The sequence below is a fragment of the Lethenteron reissneri genome, chromosome 23 (assembly GCF_015708825.2).
Source record: "Lethenteron reissneri isolate LAM-NWPU_2019-01 chromosome 23, ASM1570882v1, whole genome shotgun sequence".
Classification (NCBI taxonomy): Eukaryota; Metazoa; Chordata; class Hyperoartia; order Petromyzontiformes; family Petromyzontidae; genus Lethenteron; species Lethenteron reissneri.
Window position 1 is genome coordinate 3,748,615 of NC_083801.1, and position 12,635 is coordinate 3,761,249.

General features: G+C 43.3%; 1 protein-coding gene across 2 annotated transcripts in view; it reads right to left on the bottom strand.

Moving 5' to 3' along the window:
• LOC133345859 (neuropilin-2-like) overlaps positions 1–12,635 on the bottom strand; it is a 149,015-nt gene that overhangs the window by 82,892 nt on the left and 53,488 nt on the right. For both annotated transcript variants that reach the window (XM_061556903.1, XM_061556902.1), the window contains exons 4-5: positions 10,832–11,056; positions 2,137–2,292 (exon numbers count right to left, since the gene is read on the bottom strand). In XM_061556903.1, coding sequence (XP_061412887.1) covers positions 2,137–2,292; positions 10,832–11,056 — 381 coding nt within the window. The remainder of the gene's footprint in view (positions 1–2,136; positions 2,293–10,831; positions 11,057–12,635) is intronic.

Genomic DNA, 12,635 nt, shown 5'->3' on the forward strand with positions numbered 1-12,635 from the left:
GCTCTTCTTCACCCCTCCAACCCAGCTTAAATATACGCTCCAAGCTTGGTGGTGTTTCATTCTTCACCTGAGGACGGCTGCTTGCGGTGTGGCCGAAACGTCGTGAGAATTATTTTCTTATGTTTAAATTTTATTATTTTATTATTTCCCTTCTACGTGACTTTACCGAAAGAACCAAGAAGATGAACACATTTACACTTACGTGATCTAACCCAAAAAAACATTTGTATATAGACGAAACTTTCCTCGGAAGCCTCCCAAACACCGAGCCGTGGGTGGTCGCACCCCACAGGATTATCTGCAGCCGCCCCATCTGACTCCCTTTGAGGGAGCCCTGCTGATGCCAGCCTTAATAGGTTTCTAGCGCCGCCCGAGTCTGAAGGAAAACAAAACTGAGTGACCCGCTAGCCAAGCGCTGCATGCGGTATGCACGCATCATGGGAGCTTGGACTTCGGCCAAGTAATAATGATCTAACAACGTTGTTGTTGTTGTTGTTAGTTCATGATTACACCATTAAGGTCTCGAGATGACGATCTGCGCAATAAAAAATAGATTTCTAAAAATGGCCGCCATTTTCCTATTTAAAGAAACAATTTAACTGCGGGAATATATTAGGTTTGTACACCTGGGATAGATACGAACAACCTATATTGTCTACATCGTTACATATTCTTAGGTTTCTTTCGGTAAAGTCACGTAGGTAAAACATTAAAATTAAAATTAATAAAAGTAAAATAAAAATAAAATAAACTGACTTAAAATACCCTGGAGTCTACAAATTAAGTTGCAGTTGTGGTGATTGCTACATTGGAGAAACGAAACGTCATATCTCTGAGCGTGTCCGCGAGCACAAGTCAGATCTGAAACACAATAAAACTGATTCTTCCGCCGTTGCCGATCATTGCTACAACGCTGTGGGCTCTCATGAAATTGTCTTTTCCGAGACCAAAGTGCTCTGCTAACCTCCTGGCTACCATCAAAGGTTTGTACATGAAGCCATCCAAATATACAAACACAGACATAATTTCCACCGTGATGATGGGTACAAACTTAGTAATCGTTGGAAAGATGTTATTAACCATGCAAAAAAGATTTAACTACACATATTTGGACCATCTTATTTGACAGGCACTATTCTTCAGTTACCGTATAGTTTCTTCTTCTTTTTCACACACTGGTTTTCCTACTTTAAGTTTTACCACACATATTTGGCAAATCTAGAATTAATCCCAGCAACGTAACAAAAGTGCTGTTTCATCTACATAACAAAGGCTCAGTGCCATTCACAGCAGCCGCACCTTTACATCAGCCACACCTTAACAACTCTTAGAACCTCCCATTCAACCAGTCTACACAACAAAGACTCATTCCTGGCAGCGGTTTCAGCCTCACCACCTCTACATAACAAAAGGCTCAGTCCCATTTACACGCACCTTTACATCAGCCTCACCTTAACAACTCTTTTCAACCAGTCTACACAACAAAGACTCATTCCTAACAGCGTGCTTCAGCCGCACCGAACCTCACAATAAGAATATTCAGGGCCTACCTTGGCTCCTCCCACCCTCAACCAGTATATATACAAGGACTGTTTTCTTGGAATTTCTCTTACTTGATACAGCTATCGTGCTGTGACGGTTCCAGCTGAAGACGGAGGCTTGTGTTGCCTCCGAAACGTCGTGATTTTTATTTTATTTTTTATTTTACTTTTATTAATTTTAATTTTTTTTCTACGTGACTTTACCGAAAAAACCTAAGAATATTAATCCTTGCAGTCACGAAAGCTTAAAATCTACATCGTTACACTTTGCATACACCCTTTGTAAAATCAGGTAGAAGCAACATATGCACATGTTAGTGTATTGAATACGAATAAAGATGCAGTGATGATGGGTAAACAAAAACAAAGCAAGCACTGTCGGTACTTTGATCTAAAATATATACAGTATTTATGCATTTACAATTTTGCAGAATTAACATAACATAAATCATACAATAAAACAATGAATTAAAATTAAAGTTAATGATGTTGTTATAAATTAAACTGCACTTGCTTTCTCGTCATGGTTTTCTTACACATAGTTCACCGTGCAAAGTTCGGAGGGGGAATTAAATGTCAAATATCAGGGACTTACTTTCAATGATCTTGCGTTGAATCATCCTGTATGTTGCAGAGAAGCCATCCTTGGCGATGCCGCCATCCGTGTTAAAGGTGACGGAGAGAATCCCAGACACAGACTTTATCTCCCCTGGTGATTTGTTGCCACAGTAACGGCCAATCAGTGGCCCAACTGTGGCAGCAGCAGGATCCATTATAATGGGCAGAGAGTTGAAAAACAAGAGAGAGAGAGAGCACGGAAATGAGAGGGGAGAGAATGAGATGGGGAAAAGCAGACAGAAGAGAGAGGAAATGGCAGAGAGGGTGCAACGGATTGACATTCACAGAGGGGCGTTGAATGTGGGAGGAGGGTTATTGAAGTGAAATAGAGAGGGTGTGAAAGGCATTCAAGGAATAGAGATGATAAGCCCGAGGGGCAGGTCAAAAGAAAAGTGAATGAGTGGGAGGGAAGATAAGGAAGAGTTGTCAGAGCAAATAAAAAGGCAGAGAGAGAGAGAGAGAAACGAATGATAAGACAGACACAATGTTAGGAATGCATTGCATAAATGGCGCATTTAATATATAAGTTCAAGTCAATTGCATTTGGAAATGACAGTCAATTGTTACGGGTTCTCTGAATAATGTGAATATATGATGATAGTGACATATAAAGCAGCTTTAAAAAGTAAATGTTTTCACGGGGTCAAGAATAAATTGTCGTTGGCAAAAAATCCTACAGCTCACGCTTTCAACAAATGCCAAATATTAAGCTGTCCAATTGGATTTAAATTTACTGATAGCTATTCATACTTATTACTTTTTGAATAATACAGAGTTCATATATAGGATATATTTTTTGCATCATGAGACCATTCATGCCATAACATGTGTATATAGTATATACAGACCCTGATCATTCACTATTATGATTGACATTACATCTAAAATGAGACTCATATACTGTACATGTTGAAAACATCAATGTTTGTGAAGTTGTACAGCAAGTAAACCACTGTCCACAGACTTTGTCTCACATTTATTTCCAATGCACCGCCGAATGGTGCTACCATTGTCAAACGGAGGGAGAAGCTTTCGTGCAATTTCCGGAACCTCTGCCGGACGACGGCTGACCAGCATATGTCTTGGCAGAGATAAACCCCGATAAAAGATGAGTCCGTGACAGGGCTTTTCGGTCAGTCGGCTCCTTCTCATTCTGACACTATTCAATTCCCCCGTACAACAACAAGAAACGAAACGCCTCTGCGATGTGCGTGACTCAAGTGACGGGGTGGTGACGAGGGCCCAGCGGCCGACGGCGTTCGCCGTTCGATTATAACCAGCGGCCGCCCCGTTCAAACGACACGCGCCGTGGTGCCGCTTCGCAAATTGGATCCCCGTTACAAAATAAAAAGAGAATCCCGTGACGTCTTTCGCACAAGAGAGAGGAGACCGCTGTGTGCCGGCGTCGGGGGTCCAAGTTTGGGGAATCGAGGCTGCGAACGATCGAATCGCGGACACACGTGGCCGATCATCGCTCCCAATGTGGAAGCTTGTCAAGACCATCCTGGAAGAGTGTCTTGAGGCTTTCCTGGGCTAAACATCATACAAATTAATGAATGAGTGATGTTCTGAGTGACCGGTACGTTACAAAAAAAACCCACTAAAGTCTTCCTACGTATAGCGCAAGACAAGTCAATGTGTCTACCTCCTCAAACAAGCATTGGGGCAGTGCTCACGTAAGTTGCTGGCCTTGAGCCAATGGTAGAAATTGCACAGTCCCATGACAGGGGAAGGTTTATTCATCAAACAACCTGTCCTGATTCGCCCCTGAAGGTTTGATGGGGCTGAGTCAACCCCTGATCCGGCTATGAACGCTATGAACAAGGCACACAGCAGTCAACAGTAGTTATCCTTTGGATAGACTCAACCCCTATCAAAGGAATGTGGAATTTCCACCACCGGTTGAGGGCTGTAAATAGGCAATGAGCATCAGCAGAAATGCTCATTTGAGCAGGAAATCAGCTTCATTTCGCACTGCAGCACCACCGATCAAAATCTTTATTCGGATATTCTATAAGGGTAAGGCAAACATATGTTCACACAAAGAAGGTTAAACCAGATGACGCGTTCGTATCCCTGCTGATCCGTGCTCCCCCATTGACAGCGTTTGACATATCCTCTCGCTTAAAAATCCCCGCGCAACTGTGAGCGGCGTCCCACTCATCACCGGGTGAGCTTCTTAAGTCTCTGCTGCTAGACGCAATTCCCCCCCCCCCCTCCATCATCTCTTAATCCCTATTCACCCACCGCTCGGTGTGATGGGAGGGAGGTGGCGAGTCGAATTTGTTTGCGAACAAAATGCCTCTCGCGCCCCACTCACCCCCCAAATGCTGCGCGAGTGATGCAAACAGATGGTGCTGTCGTGAGACTATGATTACACGTACGCATTAAGACCTTGATATAACGGGGTGAAGTTGCGCCAGTATCATCGGCTAGATCTGATTTACACGACAGCTCGAGGGCACGTTGAAAGTGCATTATCTCCAGCCAGACTCATTGGCTGGGAACGATGTTAGGGTGTATTACAAGCTTTTGAGCCGTGCCAATTTCACGTTTGGAAGCATAGGTTGGGCGCTGTTGTACACAATATCTTATCACGATTGTGGCATTGGGATAACGTGGTGAGACTATGTAGTATTGTGTTAATAATCCCTCGTAAAAAAAGGTTAGACTGCTGTACAATTACCGTCTTGTTCTACTCCACAAGACATGGAAGATGCGAACTCTTTCCATAGTTTGAAGCCAGGCTGACGGAGTGAATCTGCTCATAATCTCCTTTAGATAGCATGGCCTTAAAGTTATCACATATGTGGATGGCATACTATGATGGTAAAATATTAGATTATTTTTTAAACTTTTTGTATTCTTAATTACAGCATATTATATCTACCTGTGTTCATCAGCAAGTGCCGGGTATTTATAGAACAGTCCCATTACTCTCAGTCACTGAACATGAACTGAAGCCATTTCCTGGCTAATTGATCTGGCCGTAGACTTGCACCGTCACTATTCATTCAGCCAAACACAAGAGGGATCATTTTCAATAAATGCACATGCTATGAAACTTTAGTAAAAGCATGTCACAGACGTTGATGATGTTCCTGAAGCACTTTAAAATCGTGTACCTTTCGCAGTTTAAGGTCAGTGGCTAGATCAAGGTGACATGACTGATACTCAGACATACAGATGGTGTCCTCTAGTAGCTACAAAGGTACTGTAACATTGTAGTGAGGTCACGTAGGTAAAAACAACTTTCACAAAAGCTTCACTTATTGTAATGACTGCTTTGCATACATGTTTCGTCTTACTGTGATGGTCAGTGGCTGGAAAAGATGTCAAACAGTCAGTGCTATCAACAGGTGGTTATAAAACAAATCCACAGTCACGGGACGTGAGGAATAACAGCAATCGAAATAAATCCCACGTAAAGTTGGCCTTGATGCGATGCTCAGTATTCTGACCGGATTTCAGAGAGCACTGTCAAGGCTTTGGAGCTTTAGGTCGCTTACAGTCGGAAAACACACGCAGAGACTTGTGGAGAAAGGTGAGGTGAGACATAGCAACGTTGGTTTAGTGGTACAGTGATGCATTTTTGTTCACATCAACTTTATTCCAATGCATTATAATTATTTGCAGTTCAACCCCCTTGAGATGCATTGAAATTCGTGTTTTTTGCCAGCATTTGTGTAATAATTATTCTGTAATTGCTGGAAATATTCAATTTTGTAATTTGTGAACTGTGAGAGAAGCCTGCACATTTTTGGCCACGAGAAAAAAAAATGATGTAACAAATACTCTGCAGGATATCTGGTTCCCCTGACCGGCTTTGCCGACTGACAGAAATGAGCACCACCCATTGCTCGTGTGAGCGTGAAGAGATTGATACTTAAAGGGAACAGCTTGCTCGATAACGCCACCCGGTATTTACGGAATACGCAAAGTGTGATAACGTTCTATGAATAAATGAACAACACAAGCCACTTTCAATAAATTCCACACCAAAATCGTGCTTTTGTTGAACCCGATGCAAGGTTTCATGTGAAATCCTTTAATTAAAATATTCAATTAATAATTTAATGAACAAATTCCAAGCTGCTAAGTTGCTTTGGTGCATAATTGTACTAATCATAATTGTCAGTAACACAGACTATTTAAGTTTACAATAATTTTTGCCATAGGACAATCAAAAATATCATACATTTTTTTTATGTATGATATTGAGTGTAGAATGGCTACAATACAAGTGTTACTTCATGTAAACAGCATTGCATAAAAAGCATAAAACCTGAGAAAAAAATTACGTTGGTCCTATTTCCGCATTACTCAACAGTTTTAATTCCTACAGCACTATTGAGATTACATTTCATACTCACACAAAATGGCTACGACAATTAATCACATAAATGATATATTTTATATATTATCAAAAAATAATTAGAAATACACTGAACCAATTAAAAAGTAAGCCTAAAACTGCATAAATCGCCTCAACTATAATGCGAGCCACTAAATTCTGCAAAATGTGCCACCTAAAAGCAAAAATAAATCCGATGTATCTTCATCCTCGCAGGGACTTTTTGGCTGGCCATTGAACAAAGACGGTAACTGCATCGTGTGCTTTTAGATGCGCTTCTGTGGCCATCTGGAATGCTCTTCCCTTCGATATGAGGAAGCCACTGGAGATATGCCCTTTTAAATCTAGACGGAAAATCTATTTCTTGAAAACTGCTTTTTGTGTTTAGTTTGTTGCCCTTCCCCTGCACCTCCGATTAGCACGGTTGGCTACGTACGGTGCTAAAGAAGTCCAACATACATACATGTTCAAACTCGCATTTGGGTCGGACTCATCTCCATTGACATGTCTTGAGCCTGGTTTTGGAATGTTACATTCCAATGGTGGGGACCAGTACATGTCCACGTAACCTCGTAGAAATGAAAGTTTGATTCTACTTTTCATTGACATACAACTCACGACCATCTGATTATGAATCGATTCCTAAGCGAAAGCATTGCCCGGCTGCAGTGGAATAGAACACATTTGGACTGCACAGTCTCATAAGAAAACCTTCAGTAACGTACAAGCCTACCAGAGTGCATCTGGAATGTGTATGCGACAGCCTGGCCCAGCCAGCAGCGTCAAAGGCTGAACATTTCCCAGCAGTGAAACTAAAGGAAACTCAACTGCGAAACGCAGTTTGTAGAGGAACCACGAGTGCAGCCACCGAGAACCACCAAGCAGTAATGGAACACTATTTGTAATCGGGTTAGAATATTAAAGTGTTGGAGAGAAACTCAAATGTGACAAGACAGTTTCCTAGGCAGGCCGCTAATGTGGTAGGAGGGGACGGGGGTGGGGGTGTATTCCCCCCCCCCCCCTCGAAAGCCATGTCATCCAACATCAGCCCCGTCTCACAAATTACAGCAATATGCCACTGCTACCCTGTACTCATTCATGTCATCCAGTGCCTGCACACGAAATCTTGACTGGCTTTGGACCTGGTTATCGATGCAATCGGGAAAATGAAGGAAATTGTGAGATGAGTGGAATTCTGTGTTGGAGAACGGAGGAGGATGGCAGTTCACCGTGACTGGCATTGTGAGTGGAGATACGGAGGTTCGTGGCCAAAGGAAAGGCATAAAGCCAAATGGTGGGATACTTTAGGAGCAGACGCTGGGAGGTCAGAACACAGCTGCTACGTCGAGCGCGAGGAAGGAAGGGACGGTGACGTGTGGTGGCATCGCACCTCGTGACCTTCCCCTTTGCTCGCATAGAAAAAACGGACACATCCTCAGTATTTGTTATTCTAGCTAGCATCCTCTTCAATAGGCGAACGTACCCATCAGTTTGAAAACAGATTGTGGGTCAAGACGTCAATAATCGCCAAGGATCCATATCCTGTGTTTAGGCCGCACATCATCACTGCACTGATGATCCCATATCACGGGCCAACGCAGCATGCAGTTGATTATGCTGTTAGGTAGTCTTCGAAAATGTCGACACAATAACTTGTAAATGTCCCGCTACCGTGGGGGCAACTGTGGCGTGGCTGTAAAACATTGCATAATCGCAACTGCAAATGGGGGATACTGTTTCATTCGTCTCGCAGCACTTAAGTGATTTGTCTTGAGCTAAAGTGAGATTGAGAGCGTGTGTGAGGGGGGATAGACTTTCACTTGGCCGTAGTATTTTTATCGATGTTTCAGTTAGCGCTACAGCTTTCTGCGTGATGCACACGAATTTTGTCTCGACTATTATTTTGACGTACGCATTTAACGCCGGCGTGATATTCTTTACATTCCTCAAGACTCCTTGTGTATTTTGGTACAACAAAATAAACGAACCGCCGGTACATTAATTTAACAGCTAAGCTGCACCAACACTTGATCCCTTTGATTTTCACTCGGGGAAGAGTTACTGTGCGTTGGGTCACCGGTCAAACTAACCTCACGCCATTGCCCTCTTGGAGAAGGCAACGATTATCAAAGTATGTATGCTGGTTTGGGGGAATTACAATGCTCCCATGTGTCTAACATTTCATGCACCTTGGGGCCACGCCTCATTGACACGAAGGGCCCTTTTAAATATCCACCAACAGCTGACCCAGATCTATACGATACCGATACCCCTCGGCGCGCAACGCAGTGTGATTTAGGGGCACTCAGAGGGGCCCGCCGCACACACGCAGGCAGGCAAGTGGCCACTCTATCCGTGCAGGCTGGGAAGGGTGTTAGTGCAGAGGAAATGGCTCATTTGTGCCTTGCCGCTGCCCAGTGCTATTTGGGCTGCGGGGTGTAAAGTGGCGCCTTGGCTGGGCAGTGCGTGAGCATGTGCCTACAATTAAGGAAGATGGAGGCTCGTGCGCAAAAGTTTTAACGCTCTTTTGCTTTGCGGTCCGAATCGCGGTGCTTTCCCAATCTCGTAGCGTCGTTGACCAGTGTGGCAAGCGTTCTCATGAAGTCTGTTATGAAGTGGAATATGATTGATGCTGTGTGGAATTAACGTGGAAGCCTGAAGGAAGGGGAACCAGAACTGGCACGCTGCAGCGAGACGCCAAACGCCGTTACAGACATGCATTCGAGAGGCCTGGTATGTGTTTATGTTCGGTTAATGCACTGAGACCTTTTTTTTTCTATAAATCCCAAGGCCAGAGAATGAGGGGGCAGGAAGAGGGAAACGCTATTGTGGCTGCATCTCTCTTTGTGCTGTCACCACCACATGTTGGGCCCTATATTCATAAACGTGCAACATCTAACTCGATTATTCTATATTTCTCCCAAACCAAACACGATTTCCTTAGTCCACGAAACAATAAGGAATTATATCAAAATTTGCAGCAAGCTATAGGGAGAGGCATGTGAAAGGGCCAAGTTTGTATATTAAATTATCGCACCACGAGTGATCAGAATTGTATTTCTGCTGGAGGGCTGAGTCAGCCCTGAGCACCGTTCGCATTGCATGAGGCTCAATGTGGTGTGCATAAAGGCCGCGTGAATTTGACAATTGAACCATGCGCACACCGGCGTCTTGCCAGGGTCCCTTGTGGGAATAATAAATGCATCAAGTTTGGGCACTTCATTACATCGCATTAACAAAAACCGTGCTCCTAAACATTATACATACCGATAAGTGTAAAAAAAGTCTGCATTCGTAATGCATTTGTCTGTGCCATGTCTTGTTAGTTTCAAACACACACACACACGTGTACTAAAAGCACTCAGCGTGTGTGCGTAATGTAAAAACCATCAGCAGTTCCTAAAGGACTGCATTGTGGTAAAACTTATAGTTTTCTGGCCGGCACAATTCTTTTGTTAGAAATTAGATTTCATGTTACAGATTTAGTTTTTGTGTTACAAATTTGAATCTTACCATTTTCTTCTTTTGCATTTTTTGCATTACAGTGCACGACTTATACATAAACACATCATCATTGCAGAATTAAGTATTACCTTACAATACAAATTGCACGCTTGACTCCGTAACATAATTTACCATTCAGTGTATGAAATGAAGATGTTAATGCAGTACATATCAAAAGAAGCTACAACCATAGGCAGCTTTACACTGCAGATTGAGAATTAAACATCTAATTTTCAATATCTCAACATGGTAGTTGCTCTCTTTTACATAAATATATTCCGACAAATACTAAGCGTCGCATTAAACTATGCTAAGCAAGGCGATTCAGACCGCAGCCTACAGTTATTATAAATGAGCGTGCAACTGAATGCACCCTAAATATCGCGTCCGCTGCACTGAACCACCAGTCAATATGACACATGAAGCACGCCTTTTAGTTGAAAGAGGCAGCACGACATCGCTGCCATGTTCATCATTGCGTTAAGTTGCCCTGACCCAAATCATCACGCCAGTCGGCACGCATTGCGTTTGACCTCGGCAGTGGCAAATGGTGTTGACATGGGAAAACCACCAAGACCTGGGTACCCGGCTCACCGCTCGTCACTCGAAAACTAAACAACTAAAGCTTAACTTTTCATTTTATCAGGTAAGGCCAGCTGAGCTATATAGCTCTTTATCGGAATCGACCTGGCAACAAATGGTATCTTAACTAAGTGGCTTATCATGTGGATATGGATTGCAGCCAAATACTCTAAACGCATGACCTCCTGCATACCAGGCGAGGGAGTTAACATCTCGCCACCGAGGCACTCACCGTGCGGCAGCCCGTCCCACACCTCCAGTCGGTCGAATCGACACTCGGCATCTGGTTGGGCAGCCGGCTCAGCCTCCAGGCTGAACACGTGGAATCGCAGGACAATCTCAGACTGTGGCGGAGCAGAGATGATGTAGGTGCACTCCAAGTTGTGGCCGTAAGGTTCGGGGTATCCGGGTGATTGCAGCGTTCCATTGGGCGTCGTAAACGTATTGGAGCATTCGTCTGCGTGGGAAAGAAATGTCGCGCAGATGCAATGAGCACACGCGTCTCTCTCACTCCTGTCTCAGGCAAACAAAGCACATCTGCACAATTCAAAACAAAGCTCGTCTCTGATAATTACTTTTAAGGGAGCTGTCACAATATTTTCAATATTGAATGCTGGTGCTTGGTTAAATTTCAGTGCAAGATTGTTTTGTGATTTTTAAATTATGAGCCCCTTCTAGTTTATTGCATCAGTTTGTTTCCCTCTTACTTTGACTTTTTCAATCCCATGCCTATTTTACATGCAGAAACATATAAACTATGTTCTGCATAATTTATACCAATACGGTCAGTTTGCTGCACATGGCTCCGTGGCAGAATGCCTGACTCACACACACGTTTGCGAGTTAAAATCCCGTTCAAGGGTTTGGGTCAGTCTATCATCCCTCTGACATCTGTAAAATAAGTACTACTTTGTGGGTGGTCAGCAGTGTTTGTTTAATGGGGGGCGGGGGGGGGGTCTGGACCCTGAAATGAGAATGTAGAATTTCCACCACGAGCTTAGGACTAGAAACAAACACAGATGGGTACTGACAAATTCTAATGAGTTGGGTCGGAGAAACGTAATGCATTGTTTAGCACGGCGCAACCCACATTACCAACACTCTCTTGTGTTGAGCTGGCCTTCGCAGATGCTTACTACAGCATTTTCAATATATGTATGCGTATTTGAGAGACATTACGTTTGCATACATTTGTGTGAGCGTATTTCTATACTGTATTACAAAATGTGTTGGAAGTGAAAATAAAAAATTTAACTAATTTACAGCAATATTTTTGGGTTTTTCAAGAATATGAATTCCTGCAGTCACGAAATCTTTAAGTCAACAATTTACGGCCAATTGTCAAATGACCGCTGTGGCTTCCCAGTGCAGCATTCGCTGCACGGGGATTGTGTGCACATCCTTCGCCGTGCTGATGAGTGCATGTTGGCGACGAGGAGACAGTACCATGTCAGACATCAACCTGCCACTCATAATGAACCATGATCGGGGAATCAAACTAGGTTGGCGGGGTCTTAGCGCAGTGCGCCTAGCGCTGTGCCACCACTCCACCCAAAAGCTTCAACACCAAAAAGTAATCTATGTTAATGTCCGGAGTGAATGTTAGCAGTGTGCTTGGCATACAGTGGATTTTTGCACAAAAACTAAAATGAAAACCACACAATTACACGTGACAGTTGGATATTATTTCCCGTACTGCGTAGTGACCGAAAGCAATCTGAATTTAATTACGGTCAAACAAAATGTGGCTGATCCCACTTGAGGATTCACAAAACAAGAGGACGTTTAATGGCAACAACAACAACAACTTAAGAATGTTGTGCTTGAAGGGTCACTGCAAAAAAATAACAAGGAACACAGAGTCCATTTGCAATAATTACACTTTACGTGGCGATTAAGCTACTTTCACAAACGAACTTTTTGTGCAAAGAACAGAAAAGGCACGAGCCATTCGCAATGATTATCATCTGGCCAACAATCCTGAAACGCAGTGTTAGAACTCACTAATTATTTGGTGACGCTGCTGCTGCTACGTT